Source organism: Mastigoproctus giganteus, chromosome 3 (assembly GCF_048544385.1).
Source record: "Mastigoproctus giganteus isolate SK-2022 chromosome 3, ASM4854438v1, whole genome shotgun sequence".
Taxonomy (NCBI): Eukaryota; Metazoa; Arthropoda; class Arachnida; order Uropygi; family Thelyphonidae; genus Mastigoproctus; species Mastigoproctus giganteus.
In genome coordinates, this window is record NC_143577.1 from 45,797,762 (window position 1) to 45,825,709 (window position 27,948).

Sequence of the window (27,948 nt, forward strand, 5' to 3'; positions counted from 1 at the left end):
CATGTATGAGGCCCTTTCCCCTCCACCAAATAGCGGAAGGGAAGGGCCTGATACTATGGAAACAGTTTCCGTTTATCCATCTTAAGATATAAATTTCCTTCCAGTTGACAACACTGATACTCGTATTTGCAGGTAACTCGATTTCGGTATACTTATTACACCACACACGTATGTATGGTATCAGCGCAGCCGATGCACCTACCGGCGCATCTGAACCCAAAAGGCCGCACCACGTTCTCGTTCTTTGTTTACTGTTATCGTTGTCGGCAAGCGAGCCGCTTGAAGTAGCAACTGGTTAGCGATTAACAGATGGTCAAAATCATAACAAAAAAGTATCATCATTTTGTATGATGTTTACGGTTCACCTGTGACTATACAGGGTGTTTCAGTTAAACGTTTCAGAACTTCTAAGAGGGGTAGGGTACATCCTGACAACTCGAAATCATATAGCAATGTGGGGTCGGAAATGCTTTCCTGAAGCGGTGTTGTACACAGAAGCACCATAAAGAAAAGAGACCGTAAGTGAGAAATCGTTTTATTATTTCATGAAAAGAAGCAAAAGGTACATGGATTAAAGTAAGTGTTCGAAGTTTCTTCCACGGGCTACATTGCACGCCTCACATCTCCGACGCATGGACATCCGAACATTCTGGAATACTCCAGGCGAATTTCGAATTTCTTGAACATGAACGCCAAGTTAGTAGGATGGATGATTACACGAACGCAGAGTTAGCCGATATGCATTTGGCGTACGGGGCTGCAAATTGTAGTGGGCCAGCCGCACAGCGTTTGTACGCGGAACGATATCCGACGAGGCGTATTCCCAGTCATAATTTCTTTGCAAGACTGCACCAGAGGTTAGCTGAGAGAGGTTCATTTGAAAGAGCTGACAGGGACAGGGTAAGAACAGTACGGACTCCAGCCGTCGAACAGAATGTGCTGCAGCATGTACAGGGGAATCCAAGAACGAGTACACGAAGTCTAGCAAACGCAGTCGGGGTTTCCCATTGCAGCGTCTGGAGGATTCTCCGAGAACAAGACATGCATCCGTTTCACGTGCAGCGTGTCCAGACACAGCAACCGGAGGATTATGCACCTCGTATTGCTTTCGCACAGTGGTACCTTCGAAAATGTGCTACAAATCCCCTTTTTCCTGCTGAAGTGTTGTTTTCCGATGAGGCATCCTTCACAAGGGAAGGAATTTTCAACACGCATAACGACCATATCTGGGCGGTCGAGAACTCGCATGCAATACGACGTCGTGCAGCACAGATTCGATTTTCGGTCAATGTATGGGCCGGTATTATGGGAGATCACCTCATCGGACCTTACCTGTTACCGTGTCGTCTAACCGGACCTATCTACTTGATCTTTCTGCAGCAAGTATTGCCACAACTTTTGAGAGATGAACAGATTTCTGCATCGACGCAACAGACAATGTGGTTCCAACACGATGGAGCCCCTGCCCATTATAGCGGAGATGTTCGTAACTACCTGGATGTCACATTTGGTCAACAGTGGATCGGACGTGGCGGTCCCGTGCGTTGGCCTGCTCGGTCACCCGACCTATCATGTCTTGATTTTTATTTCTGGGGTCATATGAAATCGCTAGTTTATGACACCCCTGTTGACAATGCTGAGGAGCTGGTTGCAAGAATCGCAGTAGCTGCCGAAGAAATTCGAAATTCGCCTGGAGTATTCCAGAATGTTCGGATGTCCATGCGTCGGAGATGTGAGGCGTGCATTTAGCCCGTGGAAGAAACTTCGAACACTTACTTTAATCCATGTACCTTTTGCTTCTTTTCATGTATTATTAAAACGATTTCTCACTTACGGTCTCTTTTCTTTATGGTGCTTCTGTGTACAACACCGCTTCAGGAAAGCATTTCGGACCCCACATTGCTATATGATTTCGAGTTGTCAGGATGTACCCTACCCCTCTTAGAAGTTCTGAAACGTTTAACTGAAACACCCTGTATAAAAAAAGGATTTTTTTAAAGATGGATCGAGGCCCCTTGTAATGTGAGGCCTTAAGCTGTAACTTGTTTTAGCTTATATCTAAATTCGGCCTTGGTTGCGTGTTTTCTAATTCTTTTCTATATTTTCTAATCCCAAGAAATGGTTTTTCATCCCACCAGTTTGAGAGTTGTTGCTGTTGAAAAATTGCTCAATTATAAAATAATGTATATTAATTTAAATATTAACTAAAGCTAACAGACAACCGACAACAAAATACTGATACATCGTTATCTTAGCTACCTCGGCGCTTATTATAAATAATGAACAAACCAATCTGCACCGATAAGCGTACAGTTCTGATCTTGATCCAGTTGACATCCCTGAGAGTAGCGAGTGAAAGCGAAACAAAGATGTTCAGCTTCTGTAATTGGACTAGCTCTTTCCTATAGGGATAATGGCGCAAAATTCAGCAGTCTTCATATCTTTATTCTTTATGTTCTCTTATCTTATTTCTTTATTGCTTTAATGACGATTGTATATCATTCACTTGTAGTCTCAGTTTCTTTCAGTGTCATGATATTAACTGGGAATTTAATTTTACTTAAACGAAGTATTAAAATCTTTTTATAACAAGGAAAACCATTCTTACTTTTCCGTTAAAAACAATGATGAAAATGACTGAAATATCAATATTTATTATTTATTTTTTTTTTTTTCAAGATATACACCGAGTGGGCTAATCATTATCTAACCAGAAAACGATTCACAAGATTGGTTGAAAACTTGCAAAACGATATCAGTGATGGTGTTCTGCTAGCAGATATTATTGAAGCTGTTAGTAAGTACTATAATTTTAGTGTTTCTGTCTTCTTTAACACTTGAAAATTTGATTTAAGTTTTTGAACAGTGCATGAAGTTACGTTAATATAGACTGGCTCATATTAGGTTATTGATCCCAACTTTTGTCTGACTAATCAACTTCTACCTCCTTAGTGTCGCACGATTCTTCTGTTGTGTTTTCATCAGTAATAACCTATTTCTTCCTATTTCTTCTTCAGTGACTCCCCTCTCACACTCTCTATTTCGGATCACCAGAAAATCAAACGTATAATTATAGTTATCAGATTAGTCTTCGCGTAATTATATTATGCAATTTGAGAGTTGTTGCTGTTGAAAATATTTTGTTCAATTATAAAATAATTTATATTACTTGAAATATTAACTAAAGTTATTTTTACAGTGAATTCTAAAGTAGCAGATATAGTACGCAGACCTAAATGCACATCTCAAATGGTAGGTATTTCAATAGTTCTCTTTTTCTCTAATTATATTCGAACGTAACAAAGATGGTGTTCTATTCATCGTGCATATTGATGTTTTTAAAAATTATTTTTTTTAAATCTTAAGAAAGAGGTTAACGAAGCTCTTATACAGAGTTATCCAGTTAAAATACAACCCAGTTTGCAGTACAACAAAATTTTATTAAAAACGAATACGAGATTTAATTAAAACGTTACGGAAGATGTTGGAAGTGCTCAGCTTGCTTGTGTAGAAGTATTTATTCTTTGGAATATGTTTGATGCAGTTCTAGGTTCATCAATGGAGCGAATGCCGTTCTCAGTGTTTTGCTGCGGTTCATCCAGAATATGAGAATTGCTTAAGCCAAACCTTATTCTTAAGTGCACCACCACCTGACAGATAATAATAATAATAATCCGAATGTGTGGTGTAGAAACCTGTAATCGGTAAGTGCGTGCGTCAACTTGTTCGTGGCTCGATGTGCAGCACTTCTTCAACTCTCTGCAGGAATTTACAGTTATTCATTCCAACTTTTTGGGAAAACGATGTGCAACGCGACGAATGGTTGTTTTATTTGGTACAAATAAAAACAAAAAAACCTCTCATATTAGGATCACCCAGGAGCTATCCCAACTGCCCATGTGTATTACGTTCTCTAATGAATTTTCCTGTTTTACTGGACGAAAAACCCGATTTTTCGAGGGAAAAATCCTCTCGAAAAAAGGTCCGACTTCGAATCCTATCTTCGATAGGATTCGAAGTCGGACCTTTTTCTAGTCGGTGTGGGAAGGATGGTGATTATAACATTGAACTACACACTCAGACTTATATGGTATACGCCTGTTTCCATATTTATTACTGAATGCCTCTTAGCATTACAAAAATTATATATATGCGAAATAAATGTCCCAAAACCAACGCACGCTCCTCTTGGGAAGAACCCATCTTACCCACCACACTAATAAATTTTGTATTTCTCCTCATTCTTCTTCTTCTTCTTCTTCTTTATCTTCGCCTTCTTCCCACGTTTATATGGGGTCAGCATTTCCGTCCTTAATTCTTTTCCTCCATTCCTTCCTATCCTGGGCTTCCTCTCTCCTCCATCCTCTCTCTTTTAAATCCTCTGCCACCTTGTCCTTCCATCTCAGCTTAGGTCTCCCCCTCTTCCTCTTCCCTATCACCTCCAACTTTTCGCACCTCTTCCCCATATACTCCTCACTTCTTCGTTCCACATGTCCAAGCCACCTCAACCTAGATTCCTGCATTTTTTTTACTCAGAAGCCCCACCTTAACCGTATCTCTGATGTAGTCATTTCTTATCCTGTCCTTCCTCGTCACACCACACATCCATCTTAGCATCCTCATCTCCGCCACTTCCATCTTTTTCTCCTGGGCCCTTGTAATCGCCCATGTCTCAGCACCGTATTTCTCCTCATTCTATTGCTGCCAAAATGAAATTGCCTTCTGCTACTTGTCTAAAAATATCTCACTCCTCTCCAAAGATATTATTATTATGGTATTCTGCTACCATGAATGACACTCTACTTTAAGTACATTAACTTCCTCCTCCCCATTGTTACGCTTACTTCTTTGGTATCTTTACCGCGCTTTATGAACCTGCTTCCGAAGTTGGTTTAACTCACCAGACCACCATTTAACTGGAATCCTATTACAGTTCTTTTGCTTCATAGATGTGCTGGAAGCCTCAAAGAGAGAGCGCTGAAGTAACTCCACTGCATTCTCTCCAGACATCTGACTGAATGTCCAAATACCCAGATTCCCAAGTCGGATATGAATATATTCGTCAAACCTGTTCCACTTTGCATTTTCGATAGCAAATCGTCGTAACTGTTCCTGAAACGGAGCTAGTTTTGTTATGTCCCTGACAGAAAATACAATGGCCCGATGATCAGAGCAGACCCAGTCTGCTCTTAATCGCCAATCGTCCACGATACCAGCTGCCCTTACGTTACAGATTGTCAAGTCAATATTTGATTCTCCATTAACAGTGAAGAAAGTACTATCTGAACATGGTAGATTTTGTATAAAAAATCCACAACAAGCCAAGAATTTATCTAGTTGACCACCACGATCATTTGTAATTCTATCAAACCACGATGCGGATCTTGCGTTAGAATCCATCGCAAATATTACTGAATTACTACTCAAGAGATTTTGAACCAGTTCCATGTACCTGATGTAGAAATTAATGTCTGTTGAGTGATGACAATACATACAACATAGATAGATTAACGCAAGATCTGACTCTACCCCTATGCACACCATCTGTGAAGAGCACAACGAATTTATAACAGTAATAACTATGTCTTTATTAAACACTACAATTCCAGCTCTTAAGTATGGTTCATCTGCACAGAGTACACGTGCTGAAAGTGGATATCCTGTAGGCCCACCTTTCATTAAGTATGGTTCCTATATGCAGGCTATATCAATATTCTCTCTGCTGCACACTAGTCTAATTTTATCAGCCACCGATTTTGATCTCTGAACATTAATCTGTAGTATACGTAGGTTACCATTCGATTTTGCATTGTACTGATTAAGAATTAAGTGATTATCAATATCTGCCATTAACGTTATCAAATTTCCGTGCTCTTTCTTTGACCAACTTTAGTGCATTCAAATATTCTGGACACTGTTTACTCCTTACAGAATGATTTGCAGCTCGATTTTTTGCCTTACAATTGGAACAGATCGGTTATTCTCGCTGATGAATACAGAATGTGTAGGAGTGTCCTATACCTGCACAGTGACTGCAAACAGGTTCTGTGCGATAACATGTTCTTGCTCTTTGACCAAATCCCTGACAATTGTAGCACAAAGTAACTAAATGAAAGTCATTGAACTTATACGACATGAAGCCAATGAAAATCCTACCATGCAGTAACAAATGACTTCTAATAATCCGAATGTGTGGTGTAGAAACCTGTAATCGGTAAGTGCGTGCGTCAACTTGTAATAGTTTGATAGTTAGTAAGCCAGTCTTCCTTGATCTGGATCTCTTTCAGTTGTTTCTCATTCATATCTAGTACCCTCTCTAAGCCATAGAAGTGACCTTCTCCTTTAGTCGGTCATTTTCAATGCCAACATCATGTAGAGCACTTTCAAGTGTGCGCCAACTTGAAAGTAACTCATTTACAATCCTCATACCAACACCTTTTTTCTCCTGAAAAAGAAATTCCTCCAGGTCCTTGCGCAGGCAGAAAGAAAGCTCACTACATGTTTTAAAAGATATTTTCTCAGTTAAATCTACAGGTTCCCTCGCACGATCCAGGTAAAAATCCCCTTGATCTAGCATACTCTTGTGTTCCATCGCATGGAGACAAACCAAGGGAAACAGTTGGTGTGTATTTCATCAACTTCTCCAAATTCCTATTTGCCTTGGCTAAGTCAAGATCTTTCTGAACATTGTGCATAGTATTTTTCAAACTATTACTTTATTATTATTATTGTCTAAGGTGGCACCTAGACTTCCGTCTATCTCCACCTGATAAACTGAATTTGTGCAGTACCTCAGCAAAACAGACCTATATGGCAGGTCTCTTCACCACCAGGGAGCAGCTGGCACCTGCACAGCTGCTCCATAATGGCCGCCCATAGTCACTTGGCACTGGGCCTGGTCTACTATTTTAGCAGTGCCTCATGCACAAAAATCCCGCACCCACCAGAAGTAGTGCTATACCGGTGGATGCCAGTAATCCCGCTTTCAGGTGCATTATGGCCACAGAAGCCTATGCTCCAACAACTACCAAAAAAAAAAAAAACTTTCACAGCCTCTAACTAAACTACCAATCTTCACTTTTAGCTTTTCTCTAAGTTCAACATACAATCTACAATCATATAATAAATGACTCCAAGTCTCAGGTTGACCGCAAGTACATAAAGGAGAGCTGACTAGACCAAAGTAATGTAGTTTAAAATTTAATGACCCATGGCCAGTTAAGATAAACGATATTACCATAGAAGGAAAAAACCATTTGTTGTTGCTATCAAAAATAAATGTAACTGTTGGAATGAACAATCTAGTCACCTCCCCAGTTACACTAAGATCCCATCTCTGTTGCCACATACCAATCAACTGTGTTAGAACATTTTTCTTAGCTTTAGCTATCTCTATAGTGACATCAGATGTAATATTCATGAAAGAAACAACTGTGCCTTTTTTTAAGTAATAACAAAGGGCCCGATACACAATGTACAAGTCTAGAGGCAAATGCCCGGCCGAAACCTGCATAGCATTCGTTGAGACTGTTCTGCACAAACTAGAAATAACATAAAGCATTGAGCGCTGAATCGGTAATAATTTCTGGTTAAATTTAACGTTAGTAACTCTGAAGTATCATGCTGATGCTCCGTACGCAACTATGGGTAAGAAGACTGCCTCGTAGTATAAATTTAAAACTCTCCTTTTCAACCCCCAATCTGACCTAGTTAATCAAATTATTTCTGCACTAAATTTTTTAACTTTTTCTTGTAATTAGACTAAGGCGCATTTAGGGCTAGAGCCTCAAGCTGCGAACAAATTTAGACTATGTATATAAAGTGCTTAGCATCATAATACACAGCCATTTCTGAATAAACAGAAAATTTTTAAGGTGGCATCGTTTTAGGTTATATCTCATATTGTGAATGCCTTCACAACGAGTTGCCATGATATTGCACTACTTCGAATAAGTAACGCTTCACCTAAGGAGAAGACTAGTGTTGCTTATTCTCAGATAGGTACCACCACCCAGACAGCACTGTTTCAGGGCTATTTGGCCCTTCGTCAGTGAGTGGGTAGGTACCCAAGTGATGCAATGATGGCAAAAACATGTTTTTGCCATCATTGCATCACTTGGGTACCTACCCACTCACTGACGAAGGGCCAAATAGCCCTGAAACAGTGCTGTCTGGGTGGTGGTACCTATCTGAGAATAAGCAACACTAGTCTTCTCCTTAGGTGAAGCGTTACTTATTCGAAGTAGTGCAATATCATGGCAACTCGTTGTGAAGGCATTCACAATATGAGATATAACCTAAAACGATGCCACCTTAAAAATTTTCTGTTTATTCAGAAATGGCTGTATATTATGATGCTAAGCACTTTATATACATAGTCTTTTTCTTGTAAGTAATTTAAATGTGGAAAAAACGATAATCTATCATCAATTCTTATACCTAGATATTTCACCTCAGATACTAGGTGAAATATCTAGGTATGAGTTCCAAAAAAGTGGGCCTAATACAGACCCCTGAGGACACCCGCTCGAAAGATTCCTATTAAACTGTAGATGCTTAGCTTTCAGTATAATATCCTACCATACAAATAACTCTGTATCGTTCTATACAATAAGTCTGGACATTGCATACCCCTTAATGCAGACAGAATACTCTCATGCCACACCATGTCAAAAGCTCCAGTAAAATCTATAAAGATGGCTAACACATACTTATCCTCTGCCTGGTTGGTGAAATTTATGAGATCATTAATGGTATCCTCCGTAGAATGCCCTCTCTTGAAACCATACTGATAAGGCAGGGTCAAACCACTTTTATCCATGACTTGGTTCAGTCTTAAAAATAACAATCTTTCAAAAACTTTGCCAAAAAGATTATCCAATAACGAAATTGGTCTATACCTTCTTGGGTCATTTGATTTTTTACCCGGCTTAACTAACAGCTTGATCAAACCAACTTTCCAGATCCCAGGAAAGGTACCTTGAAGTAAGCATTTATTATATAAGTTTAACAAGATGTTAGGATAAAGCTCAAACTGTTAACCTGGCTTCTTCTGGCTGCAAGCAATAATAAAACTGTCTGCTCTTCGAGTCAAAGTTCTCCGCCGCATCATCCATAAGTGGAAACGAGGCCTTCATTCACATTCCCGTACATGATGAATTAGAGTCCTTGGCCAGTTGCTGTTATATCACACTTTATCTCACCAGCTTTAGCGTAAAGCAAACGCAAATGCCACGACTGCTGATTAGGGAGAATTAATCCATCAAGTGATTGATCAGTGAAAGACTAACCATAGCCTCTGTTATGAACAAAGCTATACCTCACGAAGCGGTTTTACTCGCAGCTGTTCCAATCTTTTTATACCAATGTTTTCAATCAAAATTGTTGACTGCCAAAATTCCTTCTTGACTTTGATTAACTATCAATCATGCAGTTTATTTTTATGTAGTTATTAATCGACCTTTACTCATAGAATTAGCGTTTCTTCGAGAACTTGGAGTTTGTATTTTGAACTTGCTTTTAGTAATAGCCCACCATCAACCATCATTGTACAAGTGAAAGATGAATCTCTCTCTCTCTCTCTCTCTCTCTCTCTCTCTCTCTCTCTCTCTCTCTCTCTCTCTCTCTCCTAAGTTCGTATATGTGTGTATGTACTTATACATATATGCTATGCTATTTTAACAATAGATTTTTCTCCTTTTATTAACTTCTTGAAAGTGACTGTGGCTTCTGATTTTTTACTCTTCATCTAGACTGACAACATTAGTACATGCCTGAAATTCTTGGCTAAATTAGGAGTCGACGTTGAAGGAATATGCGCAAAAGGTAACATTTTAAGATCATTGCTATAGCTCTTTGGTAGTTAAAATATTTACTGTATAACGAAATATTCCAATACTTTGTATTTATTGGAATATTCATATAATGTAATAATGTATTTATTTAAAATTCCTTATAAATAAATTTTAATCTTCCGTATCTTCAGCCCAACAACGCAAATAAACTGCTCTACAAAAATATTAGAGAACGTATCTGTGGAGCTTTAGCTGATATGACAACAAATGGTCTTTAAATAGGTCTTATGCGTTGCTGTGGCCTATCGCGGATTTGTTACAAATGAACTCACAGATTCTGGACGAGATTGATGTCCGACGAGTGTGTAGGTCACGGTAGGTGCTACACGTCGCTAGAGCATCTAGTAGTGGTAAAGTCTATAGTCAAAGGGCACATTTCAGGAGCAGTTTGAGAAGTATAATAGCCTAAATGGATGAAAACACAGCTTTATCAAAGGAAAATCTTGAAAATCTTGAAAATCACTAATTGCTAAATGAGGTGGTCATATTAGTGGTTACAGATGAAAGGAACAGTTTTCACAGCATACGTACTTAGACTTTCCCAGATGGGAGGTCGTTATACAAGCTAGAGCTTATTCGGATTATTGGTCCTAAGGTGGATTGGGTTATATATGCAATTGTATGTAACGTTCTACTCGACCAGGTTGCAATGTTAAATGGTAGGTCTATGGTAGCTTACTGACTTTACAAAAGTATGGGTTATTAAAGATGGTCGGTGCAGTACATCGCGCCCATCCTGTGCGCTTATTACATGTGGAAAAGTTGGGAACGTTGCCCAAAGCTTCATTTACAATGATCAAAACGAAAAACAATAAATAAATAATAAAAATAGTGCAGAAAGAAGTAGAAGAACGAGAAGGTCGCCGAATTTAATGAACTGAAAGTGTGGTCTCCACTAAAATATTTCCTAGAAAACTCCATACAGACCTTTAATCATAGCAGGAAGCAAAGTAGTAAAGTAAGTGACTAAAGCGAAGGAAGGAATGTAATCTGTACGTAGAGTAAACACTCTACGTACAGATTACATACAGTACAGATTACAATGGAGTGATAAATCGCGATTCACATTGTTCCGGTCGGTCAGGTGGACGCACGTGAATTTGGCCTCAAATTTGGCTTCTGAACGTTATGATTCTGCCTTTGATAAGGTTTTGATTTCTTCCTCCATCTTCTCAAGGCAGGCTTAAAGTTCTAAATAGCTTAACATTTCGAACAATGTAGTACTTTCACATATCAACGAGCCCTACAGATCTTTCCCTTATTTCTTCCAGCAGGATGGCAGTTCCTTCGCCAGATTAAAAACATCTTAAAAGAGCTATTTGTTAAAAGCAATTCGGACCATGTAGGTCCAGCTACTTTCCTGTTATTGAAAAATGTTAAATTTTTCAATGACAGGAAAGAATCTCGATTTCATCTTCATTGAGCTACCGAAAGATGTTTTTACCATCAGCTGCAAGTTAAATTACAATGACCGTGTAACTTCCATGAGCTGCTTTAAAGAAGAATGACAAAATATTCCTGACAAGACAGGCCAGAGGCTACTTTCAGGGTTTTTCCCAGAGAGGTTTCGTCGTTTCTGCCAGAGGGCATTAAACTTCGTACTAGGTAATATCTCTGTTACTACAAATATAAAGCGCCAAAAAAAAAAAAAAAAAAATGCTGGGAGTACACTTGTGGCAACGTGATGCACATTTAATGACTGTCAAAATAATGGGGTACCAGATAATAACAACTGTTTGCTATAAAGTCAGTTACATTTAAAGTTATAAATTGTTAAAATATAAAATTTGCCTGAAAGTTTTATCTCTAAGCTTGCTTGAGTTTGAATATTCACACCTTTTCGTATCTCTCATAGTAGGGGAAAGTAACAACTCTGAGTTATCAGGTCCTGCGCTGAAGGTGCCTGGTTACCCATAATGAAGTGACAATACCTAAAAGGGCCATCTCGGTAATGCTTACTACGAATAAATAGCAACGTACTTCTCCGTAGGTAGCGATGCTGTTTATTTGTAGTGTAAGATGGAGACAACTCGTGGTGTATTTTGTATGAAACTTAGTTTGCTTTTCTTTTCTTTTCTTTTTTTTTTTTTTTTTTTTGACTACGTACAGAAACAAAGCCTTTGGCAGATCGTTTACTTTAATATCTTATTATAAAATAAATTTCCTCGGTCATCCAAATATGTATCGCTGCCATGCTCACGATGTAAGGTTATTAAAATAATTAATAATTTTACAGAACTGATTTTGAATTAATCTTTCAAACTTTCAAGTGTGTGCCTCTGTGTTCGTTGTCTGTGTGTTTTCGAATTTATGTCTATGAAATTTAGTGGCCAGATACATCTGTCAACTTTAAATGGATTATTCTAGCAGTTGAGTTTGTTGCTCCTAGAAGATGGCAAGTATTTCTCTGTCTTTTGTTTGATGAATTTCCTAGTTTGTTGCCGCCCACGGCTGTCTCGTATATCAAATGCACTCGCGTATGTACACACACATACATGTGATTGCGCTCTTTTGTCCTTTCTTTTTTTTTTTTTTTTTTTTTTTGCCCCTCTGTCGGCTGTATACATTCTGTTGGATCTGTACTATCGATTTTTCTGGGGGAGAGAAAGAAATCCTCATAACCAAACACCGAGACCAACAAAATGAATAAAAATTTTTCTAATTTGTCGCTCTTTCGATGTAAATAATTTATTTATTAACACAATAAATAAATAAATAATTCGCTTTTTAAATTATTTAGAGTAACGAATTTGTAATAAAAATAGTAATAATAAATAAGTAAATTAAATAATTAAACGAACTTTACAACTTTTTTTATAAAACAGCTTATACTTGTATTAGGGATTTTCCATAAAGTGATTCATTTCATGTTTCTTGTTTTGATAATTTCAAATAACATATCCAGCGATACACAGCAACACAAAATCTCTGATTCCTATAAAAATGACATCATAATTTAAATATGCTCTATTCCTGCTGGCTTTAAATATTTTTCTGAAAAAAATTGAGAAAAATATTGAAAAATTTTCAATATTTTAGTCACATATTTTAGACGACATATTTTAGTCACACACCTATTGTTATACGGGTACACAGGGCATTTTAAATTATTTATTTTTAATATAAACATATATTCAGGGATGCAGCAAGGAAGATAAAGCGCAGCATTTATTCACATTTGCCCTTTTACTGTCCACATAGACTATGCGCCGGACATTAGCTCGTATAGGCTATGGCAGTCTTGCATGGGCACGTTAGCACCCACATTGGACATCCGACATGTGGAAGTCTTTCACCTGGTCTGGTGAATCGCACTTCCAACTCTATCATGCTGATGGGTGTATCCGCATTTGGAGAAAACAATATGAGGCCATGCCGGCTGGAGGCACTGTTCATGTTCAGCAGGCTGAGGGCGGTGGCGTTATGGTTTGGGGACAGTTTTCGTGGTTTGCCCTAAGTCCTCTGATTACCGTTAATCAACGGCTCGATGGGAACGCCTTCCTTTCTATCGTCGCTGAACAAATACACCCACCTCTTCATGATGACTACGTATCTAGATAACTCCGGCTATCAACGAGACACTAAACTATTATGTTAGTGTCTGACACAAATCAAGTTACAGACACAACACACATGGGTAGTTGAAATCAACTTTCAACTACCCAGTCTGCGTGCCACAGTGGTATCGTCACCGTTCTCCTCACACCGGGTGGAAAGGCCTGGGTTCGAATCCCATCAATGGCGCCAGGAACTTTAATGAGCTTTTTTCACTCCGTGGCTGAATTAGTCCGTCTCGGGCGTAGATAGCAAGGTTTTTCCCTCCAGAAACTGGGGTTTTTCGTCCAGCAAAACAGGCAAATCGACCAGAGAACACATGCAATTTACAGACACATTACATAAAACGAACATATGTACGAAATTGCGGGTGGCCCTAATATAATAATAATTTGAAAAACTTTCAACTATCCATGAGAATTGAGTCTGTAAATTGCGTGTGTTCTCTGGTCGAAAAGCCCCAGTTTTTTCGGAGAAAAGCCCCAGTTTTTTCGGAGAAAAACCTTTGCTATCTATGGCTGAGACCGACTAACCCAGCCATGGAGTGAAAAGAGCCCATAATAGTTCATGTCATCGACGGATTCGAACGCGAGCTTTTTCCACCCTGTGTAGATAGGACGGTAACGATACCACTTTGCTACTCGCGTAGACGACAATCCCCCACAAGACCCGGCAGGCTGCTAACTGGTTTCAGAAATATGACAATAAGTTCTCTGGCTTCCCATGGCACCAACACAGCCGATCTCAATCCAGTTGAGCAGGTTTGGGACCTATTGGAAAAGGGGATTCGATGATACGACCATCCAGCCGACAATGTGCTGGCATTACTCGTCTATTTATTTCTTTTTCTGGGAGAAAAACCAGAATATCCGGGAGAAAAAAAAAAAAAAAAAAAAAAACCTTACTGTACCCTTCCGAAACCGATTAACTCACCCACAGAGTGAAAATGCTCTCAGAAGTTACGTGTCATTGATGGGATTCGAACTCGAACCTTTTCCACAAGCTATCAGCAGGACGATGATTGTAACCACTGTGCTCCGCGAGGACAGAAGAAAAGGAAAACAAAAATCTCTTGAATAATAACTGAATATCTAATGATCTTAATATCGACTTGATGCTCTTATAGCTAGCACAGTGATTACAATCGCTCTCCTAGCACCATGGAAAAAAAAAAAGCATGGGTCCGAGCCCCATCTTGACGGGCGGAACTTTTGTGGGCTTTTTTTTACACACCATGACCGAGTTATTCGGTCTCCACCGAGAGTGGCATGGGGTTTTCCTCCAGAAAGTTCGGATGCAGAACACACTTGGTAAAGGATGCTAAGAAAAACAGCAAGGATTTCTTTACTTATATAAACTCTAAAATTACATAGTATGAATCAGAGCTGTAATATTCAATATGATCTACGTTGATAATAATATTAGTAAATTAATAAGAGGAGTTTACCTCAATATAGTACGTGGAACACTTCCGTATGAAACCCTCCGGAAATTAAAACGGAAAAAACGAAAAAATCGACAACTTACCGGTACATTAAAGTAAAATATAAATAATTAAAGTAAAATATAAATAATTAAATAATCAATTTAACACAATTCAAAATCAATTCAAAACAATTAAAATTCAAATTAACGCAATTAAAAGAATCTAACGAAAATATTCAAACGATTTTCCTTCCTGAAGCTGACAATGGTTTTCGACCGACTGTCGTGATCACAGGAATGAAAATTCATTCCTGTCCGGATTTTAATTTCCGGAGGGTTTCATACGGAAGTGTTCCACGTACTATATTGAGGTAAACTCCTCTTATTAATTTACTAATAAACTCTAAAAGGAAGGGAATGAATCTGATTGGTCAACTTGATATCGATGGTTCGACTGTTGATGATCCTGCTCAGATAGCCAACAAACTGAGTGAGTATTTTGCATCTACATTCACACATGAGGAACTATTAAGGTTTGAAAATTCCAGAAGGTTATCAACTTGTAACAGGGTGCTTAATGATTTTGTAATAACTGAGAGCAAAGTGGCGGAGAAATTGTTGAAGTTAAACATAAGAAAGGCACCTGTGGTGGATGGGATCTGTCCAGTTATATTAAAGGAGGCGGCAAAACAACTAAGCAAACCCATAGCCATAATTATGAGAGCATCCTTGGACTCAGGGGAAGTCCCCACGGACTGGAGATGTGCAAATGTATCCCCAATTCACAAAGGGGGATCGAAGGGTGACACGAGTAATTACAGACCAGTTAGTTTAACTTATGTTCCTGGTAAAATAATGGAGTCACTGGTTAAAGATGCATTGCAGGATCATCTAGACAAGACTGCAGCAATAATTCAGACACAGCATGAGTTTGTTAAGGGAAAGTCTTGTCTGACAAATTTGATTGGCTATTATGATGTGGTTACAAAGGAACTGGATGCAAAAAATAATTTTAATATCATATACTTGGATTTCAGGAAAGCTTTTGACGCTGTTCCGCATGGAAGACTACTGTACAAATTGGAGCAGAATGGTATTAAGGGTAAGTTGCTACAATGGATAAAAGGATGATTGAGTGGGAGAAGACAGAGGGTGGTAATCAATGGGTGCTGCTCTTCGTAGACTAATGTTATTAGTGGAGTCCCACAGGATTTAGTATTGGGTCCACTGCTGATTTGTATATTTATCAATGATAACGATGAAGGTATATCAGACTTATTGTCGAAGTTTGCAGATGATACAAAAGTTGGTAGGGTTGTTAACGACAGTAATGGCAGTGTGACACTAGAAAAGTTAACGACAGTAATGACACTAGAAAATTTGGGCAGATGGGCTGAGAAGTGGAAACTGAAGTTTAACATTGACAAATGCAAATACTGCATGTGGGTAGAAGTAACCCTGGACAAACGTACCAACTGTGTGGTACTACACTTAAGGTGGTAGAAAATGAAAAAGACCTGGGCGTAATTGTGCAGTCAGATATGAAGTTTTCTGAGCAATGCAGACAGGCTGCCAGGGCAGGTCATGGGGTTTGTCAATGATATACAGGAATTTTGCTAGCAGGGAAGAGGAAGTGGTTGTTCCTCTGTATAAGGCAATGGTCAAGCCACGCCTTGAGTACAGGTCTGCAGGCCTCATTTTAGGAACGATGTAGATTTGCTTGAGCGTGTACAGAGAAGGGCAACAAGATTGGTGAGGGGAATGAAGGGATCCTCTTACCACGAGAGGCTTAATTCTGCAAATTGCAGCGGCTGGAGACTAGGCACCTGCGAGGTGATCTGATTGAGGTGTATAAGGCCTTGAATGGGTTGAGCACGCTGAATTCTGATGGGATTCTTCCTCTTACTTAGAATAATCACCTGAGAGGGCATAAATTCAAATTGAGATAAGACAGATGTAGAATAGATATGCGGAAATTTGCCTTTAGCCAGTAGGTGGTTAATTGCTGCAACAAACTTCCATCTGTCGTTGTAGAAGCTGATAGGTTAAATTTATTTAAGGAGGAAATGAACAAACATTTAAAGGGAATTGTTTTGTAATTTTTTTTTGTTTATCGTATGATGTGATCAACACACGAAGGAACCAGTTTTTTCCTGCTTCCTTCGTGTATCGTGGCCGTGAGTTTCAACCGGATAGTACGGCACGATCGTGATATCCAAGCCCGAGGCCGGAATCAAACCCGAGACCTTTGGGTTGCCAGGTAGGCACTTTACCCACCCGGTTAGCCCGGTCGACGTTTTGGCTGATGCTGCATAAGCTCATACACTTACTTTCTTGCATCGTGCCACTACTACTACTACACTGATGCCGCGAAGCCTTAATTACCTTGGCAAAAAATCAAAGTACAAGAGTCCAGTTGAATGTTTAACAAATACACTGGCTGTCTTTCATTTATACAACGATATATATTTAGACAGTTGTGCTTTACCAAATTAGAAGAATATTACTTCTAGAAAGGATTCCTGTTGTTTCATAGAAATTACAATCAAAGTAAACCACACAATACTTTTAGATATGCATACACTGGTGTTCAAAGAAAGTGCATCACCCCCTAAAATTGTAATTGTCGTCCGAATAACGTAAGTATATGGCAATATTTCTTACAGATTGCATCAGATAAGATTGACACGCGTAGGTGGTGACGTCATATTGCATCAGCTGTTACTTTCAGCTATATAAGCACGCTCTGCAAGACTTGCAGTCATTCTTTGCTTGTGGTAGGATGGCGAGTTACGCCACGAAGAAAGAGTGCTATTGTTGCTTTACGCGAGGAAGGATGTTCTTCCCGTCATATTCCTTATAGAGCGTCTTTTAATCAGACGACAGTGAGTAGATTTCTCTCCAAACTCAAGAATACTGGTTCTGCTGATAGGAAAAAAAGTTACCGGACGCAAACGAGTCTACTCCAAAACAGGACCGCGTTTTGAAGCGCTTATGCCTTAAAACCGTAAAGCTTCTTCGTCTGAGCTGAAAAGAGAATTGGAAGAACATACAGGAGTGGTAGCAAGTGCAGTAACAGTCAGAAGACGCCTCTTCAAAAATTGACGTAGCCCGTCGTCCTAAGAAGTGTGAAGCCCCTCCTCACACAAAAAAATGAAAAAGGCCCGATTAATTTGCTGTAAGGAGCATGTCAAATGAATCCCCGAGCAGTGGAAGTCAGTTATTTTCTCGGATGAGAAGAAATTCAACCTGCATGGTTCTGATGAGAGACAAACGATTCGCCGTAGACGTGGTGAAGAATACCATCCAGACTGTATGGTGTCTACAGTGAAATTCCCTACCAACCAAATGATATGGGAGTGCATTTGGTATCGCGGAGTAGGTCACCTGCAGTTTATAAAAGGTTCACTAAATGCCAGTGGATACCTGGCTGTATTGGAAGACAAATTGCTGCCAACCATTTCAACCTGCCAAGTAACTGCATCTTTCAGGAAGTCTCTGCTCTTTTTAATAGGGCAAAAAGTGTAAGGAGCCACTTCTGTAGTTACTTTAGCTTCATTTCTGCATTAGAAGTTCGGCAGTACTGTGCTTACATTTGTTACAGGTGAAAAAATGTTTGGAAGAACTGTCCATTACAACTCTTAGCTGGCCAGGAAACAGCCTGGACCCGACTGCTATAGAGAACTGTTGGCATCGTTTGGAATCTGCAGTTGCCAGAAAGAAACCAAAGACCCTTCGTGAACTTCATAATTCGTGTTTGGAACCACAAACTATCAGTTGATTATCTTCAGAAATTGATCTTGTCACTGCCTTGACGGTGGGCTGCTGTCATCAGGGCCAGAGGCGGTTCAACTAAATATTAGTTTGCACCTGGTGAACTTTTCAATTTGTTTTCCATTTAAAATGATAAAGTGAAGCAAATTGAGGGCTTCTGATAACATTTAGCCATAATTGTCGTGTTTACCAAAACTGTTGTACAAAAGTTGCAAATTCTCATTTTGAAATATTTTGATAACACCTGGCAAGGAGCGAGAGTGCTTAGCACGCATTCCTTGAGTAGGCCGGGGTTCAAGCCCGTGACTACTAAATACGATAAATATTTGTATTGACGATTTATTGTAAACTCTACTGACTTGGTTGTCGTGCCGTAGTATAAACAGAAAATTTATTTATTATTACTTAGCTTTGCCTTAACTATTAATAAATATCTTTTGTTTATATTTCTATTTGTGATGCTAGTCATTAATGTAACATACCATTGCGAAAAAGGGTTAGAAATGTGAAATTCCCAGGTGATGCACTTTCTTTGAACACTAGTGTATAATTAATTGGCTTTGGTAGGAGAGAAAAGAATTACTCTGAATCTTTCCCTTTCTTCTTTTTTGACGTGAATACGTCTTTAAATTCTGTCGGGTATAGGGGGGGTCTCTACGAAAACTCTAGCGACCAAAAGAATGTCAAGATTTGTCGCGCTTATATCTCGTAAACTATAAATGATAATCTAATGATCTAAATTTTGTTGGATAGAGGGCTTATGTCCGTATCTAAAATGTTGGGTAGTGGGGGTGTGCAGTTGTGAGGGGGGAAGGGTGCGGCTTGCGCGTGAACACTGAAAATGGCGACGCCTCGCGGCGTTTGGGCAGTGTAACTTTGGATTGCGAAGAGATAGGACGTTGAAATTGATGTTGATTTGTAGAGAATAACAGGATCTACAATATTATTTAGCAATAATAAATTTATAAGCCGATAAGTGTGCTGAGGTTGAAGAAAATTTTCATAATGTCGAAAAAATTGCAAAGGAAATATGAACAGAAATGTAAAAAACGTGTATTATTGGAAATAAAAGTTCAACTTGAAGTACATTTCTACATCGCCCACTACTCTGGGCAACACTTGTATAGCTTTAACCTTTGTAAGAAACATCGATGTAAATACTATGGGATATATATCTTACTTCTCCTATCATCGGCCTTTGATAAATAAAATGTTACTTCGCTTATAACCACCAAGACTTTATTCATTTACATCTTACCCTTCCTCTAATAACACAAAGACTGATTCACGCCTTAAACGATTGCGGTTGTGTTACCGTACACAACCCACTCCAATTTTTTTTTCCATTAGAACATATCAGAACATATTTGTATTTCTCTCGTATTTTATTTATTTATTTTTCATCTGCATATTTCTTATTAACGGCAAAAATTTCTTCTTCCCGCTTTCCATCTCATTACATAAAAAAGTATGATATCAGAATAATTAAAGCCATTTTTAATAGTCCAATATGATAGAATTAAATAAAGAAAGAGAAATTCCCTAGAATTATTTCACCCTTTTACTTTTTAAGGTAATCGCTCACTTGTTTGTATTTATTGATATATTTTATAATTAGTAAGTACGAAACGAAATCGGAATTTTTTTATTTTTATTTCCGGTTTTCTAGTGGGGGTCGTTTCGCTTGAAATTCTGTAAGCTCATATACGGTATGTCGTCAGGTAACAATTTTCATCAAGTATGTAAGCCGTATATTTAATCAGATATTCTCGACCTACAACTATGTGCCTTGTTTACCTCACAATGGATCCGTGACAGAAAGAATAAAATTGAAAGTATACCCACGCATGTTGCCTTCTTCTCTCAGGATCAAGGTTAGTCTTAATTTGATTCCATATCAAGTCACGTCACGGAACCATTGTAACCAGTTCTTATTCGTTTGTATGATTAAATATTTTATTCTTTATCCTGTCCACCTAAGACATTTTCTATTGTCTATCGCTAAGTTTCTTTATCTTTATTGCATCACTTTGTTCAATGATTCCATTTTATTGTCTGAGCTATTGACCGTGTATAGTGTTATGGGTCACTATGCTACCTCTGTAAAGCCTAAAGTAGTAATATGGCCAAATGTAATGACCTACTGTCGGAATTCGGGGCCAACATAATACCTGTGGACAGAGGGGATATTTTCACTCCAAACCTTTAGCGGGAAACCAATTAATGGAAACGATTCTAGCGGGATAAATTTTAAGTGTAACTGGCGTGTTCACATTTCCTTTGGCCCAGAAACAAACATTTCCCATAAAATCAAATATATTATGTTTGCCATTATGGTGGATATTAATGAAATAGGATGAAAACTTCTCTGTCTTTATATGACTATACGAGACTGAGGGTTTTTATGCAGTAAGCCAAAATGAAAGTTTTGGGTCTCAACTACCTTTCACATGTTACCAACAGGAAAGCTCATTTTCTATCTTCGCAACAAAAGTAAGCTTTTGCCTTGCTTCTCGGGAGAATTTCCATCGATCGACTGGCCCCGTCTTTCTAGTCTGCTACAGGGTGCATAAATTCCCAACGAATGAAAAAGCCACTGGAGCTCAAAATGGCCAAGAAATATGTGAAACAGTAGCTGCGATGTCCTTCCACCTTTATTAGAAATACTTAAGTGCAGGGCGTCCAACTTTTTTTCGCTGCGGGGTGGGTGGGGGCGGGAGGACTAGATAAAATGCCTAAAATCGCATGAGCTCTCGATCCAAATGTTTTGAATACACGTATTTGTCGGGTGGAAATTTTTTGCACCTGTACATTATAACCTACTAAGGAAAAAAGGAAGTTAGCACCAAATGAAACAAACTTTTTTACGAAAACGTTTTCAAGCTTTCAAACTCTTTGTTTTGGGGAGGGGACGTTGAGTACCTTAGATAGGTATTGCAGAAATATATGGTTATAACGGATACAGCTTCACAGATAATGTATACAAATATTGTTGTTGTAGTTGGTTTTTAGGAGCAGAGGGACTTAGACCATATTGCTCCGTGTTTATTGTTTGTAAATTTAATGTGTTCTGAGGTCGAGTTTCTGTTTGCTAGACGAAAAAAACGAGCTTTCGGAAGAAAAACCATTCTACCCTCGCCTGAGACGGACTAACTCAGCCACGTTGTGAAAAAGGCCCATAAAAATTCCTCACGTCATCGATGAGATCGAACTCAGGTCTTTTACGCGCGGTGTGGGGAGGATGGCGATCCTACCAATTGTGTTTACGGGGGTGTTTACAAATGTCAGATGTAAAGACTTTTAGTCGAAATTATTGTGGTCATAATTATAGGGGTATTTGCAATTTCTCGTTTTTCTTTATATTCCGGCACAATCGCATAGGTCAGAGAAGTTCACAATTAGCCATTTTAAGAAGAATATAATCACCATATTTGGCGATCTCGTAGGCACACGCCCCGGTCAACTCAAACATGTATTCATCCACTCTGACGTTTACGCCTCGGGTACTCCAGGACATTATTAATCAAAATAAATTACAAATTTTATTTATGCAGTTATGCATTTTGAATTTCATTTATGGATGAAATAATTAGATATGAAAGTAGGAGACACAAACTGAACAATAAATAAAATTTGGTATATGCCGAAATATGTATACTGTATATGTTTAGATTTTTTAATATTTAATAAAATAAAAAATAAAATACTGTATATATATATATATATATATATATATACAGTATATATATATATATATATATATAGAGACTTTTTATTGATTTGATATTACTTTTAAGACGTATCTATAATCCTGCTCAGAAGTTCTTGTTTTCTTTCCAGATGTCAGAAATGGTGATGTGAAGGTTATACTAAGTCTGCTATTTAATATCTCCCGGTTTAAAGAGGCTCAGAGAGAATCGGGATCAACAACGTCTTTGATTCGCGCAGAGAATGTGGACAAATCAAGAATATCATGTGCAGGGGGTGATAATATTAAGTAAATATAATCAGCTTTATATCATTATCATTCGTAGGGAGAGGTTACATACATTGACTTATTTATTTGCGTGAAAATAAATTTTATATTGCTTTAATGTTTTCATTTTGTATTAATTTTTTAATTTTATTTTGTTAATTATTAATTATTTTTGACCGATTACGATTTCAATTCTTTATTTAATATAGTTTCTATGTATTGTTTATTAAACTTAATTTCCCTCCCTAGAATTCCGTAATGTTCTCTTGGTTTAAAGTGAATAAATGAATATATTTGGATTTAAGTTTTTAAATTCAATTATTTAGATTTTTTAAATTCAATTATTTTAAATTTAATTATTTAGACTCTTATGCAACGTGAATATTAAGACAGTTTATTCAGTTAATAACTAAATTCCTATACATTCAGGTGACGTTTCGGGAACCTTGCCGGTACCCATCCATCGAATCATATACATATTGCTGTTGTCAGCGCCCTACTTTCCGAGTGTCCCGATCCTTACTGTGCATTTTGGATTGACACACTCTGCAAGTATACCAGCCAATATGTGGTTTGATGATGGGTACCGGCAAGGGTCCCGAAACATCACCTTGATGTATAGGAATTTAGTTACTAACTGAATAAACTATCATTATATTCACGTGGTATGAGTGGCCATTACTAAAAGTATAATTCTATGGAAAATCACCATGTAACGTCTTTCCCCAACTATATTAGAATTTTTAGCTTTTCTTCTTCTTCAAGAGGAGTATTTCCATTTACGATGGGTTTCCTCAGCCTGCAAGTTATTTTTTGATAGCAATTTTATCCCGCCACAAAGTGCGGTTCAAGTTAAACCTGGGGCTGTCATACATTCCCGTACTGCATCCATCCATGTCCTCCTAGGTCTTCCTCTTCTCCTTATTCCTAGAGGTATCCATTCCAGGAAAAGACTTTGGATATCTGGTTTCTTGCATCCGTTTCACATGTCCATACCATGTTAAATGCTTTTCTTCGATAGTAACAAAATATATTATTTTTCACTTCCATTTTCTCTCTTATGTCTTCATTCCGTTTTCTGTCTCTTCTAGAAGTTCTTGCTGAGCGTCTCCAAAAATCCGTTTCTGTGGAGAGCAATTTGTTTTCCCCTCACCTGTTCAAAGTACAGGTTTCCCCTTCATACAATAGAATACTTTGTACAATCATTTGAAATACAAGTTTCTGAAATACGTTAAGGGCTTTAGCCTCAGGCTGCGAGAGATTTAGACAACGTACAAGTTAGTGCAAACGCATCATATTAGTACGCAGCTAAACTCTAAATTAGGAAAAATATGAAAAGGCGACATCGTTTAAGTTATATCTCATATTGTGAATACCTTCACAACGAGTTGCCATGATATTGCACTACTTCTAATAAGTAACGCTTCACCAAAGGAGAAGACTGTTGTTACTTATTCTCAGCGGATACCACCACACAGACGGCACCGTTTCAGGACTATTTTGTATATGTGTGGGATAATAACTCTACTTGTCCCTATTAGACTTAGAAAAGCAAAAAAGTAGAGGGTAAGTAATAGTAGGAGTGGAAGAGGAAAATAAACGGTGTAGAACAATGAAAGGGACAGTAACTCCTTCAACTCACACCACTCAAAAACTCCTCGTATAGGCAACGCTTCCCCAGTGGGGAACACTGTTGTTACCTAATCTTGGAAACTCCGGACATCATCATGTTCTCCCTGGTGCCGTTTCAGGGCTATTTGGCCCTTCTTCGGTGGGTGGGTAGGTACCCTCTCATATTGTGGAGTTATACATCATAACTGTTTTATCATCGTTGCATTACTAGGGTACCTACCCACCCACCGAAGAAGGGCCAAATAGTCCTGAAACGGCACCAGGGGAGCCTGATGATGTCCGGAGTTTTGGAGAATAGGTAACAACTGTCTTCCCCCACTGGGGAAGCGTTGCCTATTCGAGGAGTTTTTGAGTGGTGTGAGTTGAAGGAGTTACTGTCCCTTTCATTCTTCTACACCGTTTCTTTTCCACTCCTACTATTACTTTCCCTCTACTTTTTTGCTTTTCTAAGTCTAATAGTGACAAGTGGATAGTCGAGTTATTATCCCACACATATACAAAATAGCCTTGAAACGGCACCAGGGGGAGCCCGGTGATGTCCGGAGTTTCCAAGAATAGGTAACAACAGCGTTGCCTATACGAGGAGTTCTTGAGTGGTGTGAGTTGAAGGAGTTTCTGTCCCTTTCATTCTTCTACAGTGTTTCTTTTCCTCTTCCACTCCTACTATTACTTTCCCTCTACTTTTTTACTTTTCTAAGTCTAATAGGGACAAGTGGATAGTCGAGTTATTATCCCACACATATACAAAATAGCCTGAAACGGTGCCGTCTGGATGGCGGTATTCGCTGAGAATAAGTAACAACAGTCTTCTCCTTTGGTGAAGCGTTACTTATTCTAAGTAGTGCAATATCATGGCAACTCGTTGTGAAGGTATTCACAATATTCACAACTCTTGCTCTTTCACTCTTATTGAGTCCACTCCAAAAATGGTAATATTCTCCCATTATTTCTTCTCCACATCCCTTTTTCTTTGTGTCTAAATTGAATGTCTAAATTGAATTTTTGCAGTTCATCTGGAAGAAAGTTTCTTTTAGTTGAAAGACCTTGAATATTCCAGCATCCAAAAATCGTTGTCCTTTTCCGTTTGCCGAGTCGTTTTCCTAAGTGCAGTCCGTTTTTATTTTCACTTGTAGGTCGTTTAGCATTTATGAATTGTTTACACTGAACGAGGAGCTTGCCCATTGCAGCAATACCCAACCTGGAGGACCACGGTTTCTCTCTTAGTCTGTCCCCTACCCTTTGACTTGTCCCGCTTGGAAGGTGCTAATAGTAGCTAAGCTATCGCCGACTTAGCTCTCCGGGTCATCGGGCACGCAAGTCCCCCACCGCGACAAGGTGGAGTATACAGTATTAGTGATCTCAACCTGGCGGCCCGAGGGCCGCATCCGCCCCTCCCCCCCGATGCAATTTTACATGGCCCGCAAATACATTTAAATTATGTATTTGTTGTAAATACGGTGCTTATATTCACTCTCATTTTGTTAAAAAAAAAATTCGGGCCCGTCAGCTGCTTTCAGATAGTGCATTCGGCCCGCATGCAATTTGAGTTTGAGACCACTGGAGTATACCATTGGAAGGGGGGGATTAGTTTTTACATTTTTTAATATTTTTAATTTATTTTTAGTTTTTAATTTAAATTTTTAAATTTGATTTTTTATTTAAAATTTTTTTGGAATTTGAATTCGTTATTAATATCCTTACTGTGTCCTATATTTTACTTATGTCCATAGCAAAGTGTATTCCAGTTCGAACCGATGCCATTCCAAAGATACCGCGCGTGTACAGCTACCAGCGTCCAGTGCCAAAAACCAACCAAAAATTAAGGCGGAGCAAACTGTCCATGCTAACGATCCACCTACAACTGGAAGCAATCAATCAGGTAAGATAGCATGTTGATTCACTTTTTGCTAATCTCATACGCCGTTCTACCAATTTCTATGGACTTTTGGCCTATCTTGGCTGAATTTGTCCGTCTGGCGAGGGCATGATTTTCAATTTTGGAAATTCTGGTTTTAAGTGAGTTGAAACGGGCAAACCAGCTAAAGAATACGCTCTGTTGCAGCCACGATATAAGATTAAATCTGGATATTTGGATCAAGTTTAGCGAATTTTTTGTTTTTTAATTTTCTCACCAGAATGTTGATGTAGTCAGAACAATGACCTATTTAAGAAGATAACTGCGAAAGTGCAAATAGAATGACAATCTATTTTCAATTTCGCAGATATTTTCGTAAATATCAAACTTCTAGTGTAAAAAGTCTTTCTTAAGACACGTGAATAGTGAAAGGGCTTTTTATATGATTTGAAGACTTGAGATGTAAGCGACTACGATTCTGTGAATAGCACTGGAAATGTAAAAAGTGAATTTGGGGAGGACACTTTTATTCACTAAAGGATAGACCTAGTTTCAATTCACCATATTGGCTCGTTCTTCCCCCCCCCCATTATTCTAAATAACAGAAATCAAAATTCAGGAACAGTTTTGTTATCCAGCATGAATGGGGATTATCTGAACGTCCCGTCAGTCTGGGAAATGTGTGTGTGTGTGTGTGTGTGTGTGTGTGTGTGTGTGGGTGGGTGGGTTAAGGGCCAAAGCAACTAAGGCTATGAGGCATAAGTCTATAATTTAGTGTGTTCTTCGTTTGTTTTGCTGTTTGCTGGACGAAAAATCCCAGTTTCCGGAAGAAAAAATCTCTCCCGAGATCGATTAACTCAACCAAGTTGAAAAATAAAGCACAAAAATTCCTCGCTTAATTGAAGAGATTCGAACTCAGACCATTTCGACCCCATGGAGGAACACGGTGATTATAATCACTATGCAACCTGCGAGGGTCCAAAAGTAGGCTTTCAGGCTCGGATGACCAGGAAAAATGGTGCACTGTTGATCATAGCCAAAACTAGCATGACCCCGGTTCCTCTTCCACCCTCCTTATTTATTAAGTCTCTCTCTTTTTCTGATTTCTTTTTGTTTCAAAGATAGGAATTCAAAGTGAAGGTTCGATTTAATGTCATTTTGGAGGGTCGACAAAAATCAAAGAGGCACTGTTAGAAATAACGAAACGGAATTCCTGACATGCTTTCCGCAGTGGCAGAATTGCTGAAATAATAGTAACCAGTGGGGACACTATGGATTGGCTGATAATTGAAACTTTTTGATTTCATTACACTGTGGAAACTTCTGGATAGTACCTAGTGACTTTGTAAAACTTTTCTTTATAAACGAGTGGTTTGAATTGTAGTTATAATTTATTTCTACATTTCTACAAATATTCGTTTATCTGTACAGATAAAAGAGGGACAACAAATAACGATTCATATCTGTGGATGACTGTTGCTGCTTGCTTGCATACTAATTAAAACACAAAAAAAGTTTTGTTTTTTTTTCCCGAAATTTTTTCGTGTTTTAATGCAAGGTATATCGCTGAATTTGTGATGTAGCTACGTGTTTGACTAATCTACGGGTCTCATTATAAAATTTGTTAATTATCTGTAGAACTTGCATAGAATGGAATGATATCCTATGCAAGTTCTGCATAGGATGGCATTCCATCCTCGTAATTAGAACTGGAGATTTCATTGGTTTGACTACGTTGTTTTGAATTTGTTAAAATAAAATGAATTATGGTTTGACGCCCAGTGTATTATATTAGAACTATAGCTGTTATAAAAAAATTAAAAATTTTTCATTAGGTATTGAAAATATTTTGCCTTCTGTAGCTCAGCTATAAAAAA

General features: G+C 38.4%; 1 protein-coding gene across 1 annotated transcript in view; it reads left to right on the plus strand.

The window, feature by feature from the left end:
* The window catches only part of LOC150087929 (uncharacterized), a 347,547-nt gene that overhangs the window by 21,789 nt on the left and 297,810 nt on the right, over nt 1–27,948 (plus strand). Inside the window, exons 2-6 of the mRNA XM_090369967.1 lie at nt 2,680–2,797; nt 3,200–3,252; nt 9,753–9,825; nt 22,449–22,605; nt 25,947–26,095. Of these exons, the coding sequence (XP_090226093.1) occupies nt 2,680–2,797; nt 3,200–3,252; nt 9,753–9,825; nt 22,449–22,605; nt 25,947–26,095 (550 nt within the window). The remainder of the gene's footprint in view (nt 1–2,679; nt 2,798–3,199; nt 3,253–9,752; nt 9,826–22,448; nt 22,606–25,946; nt 26,096–27,948) is intronic.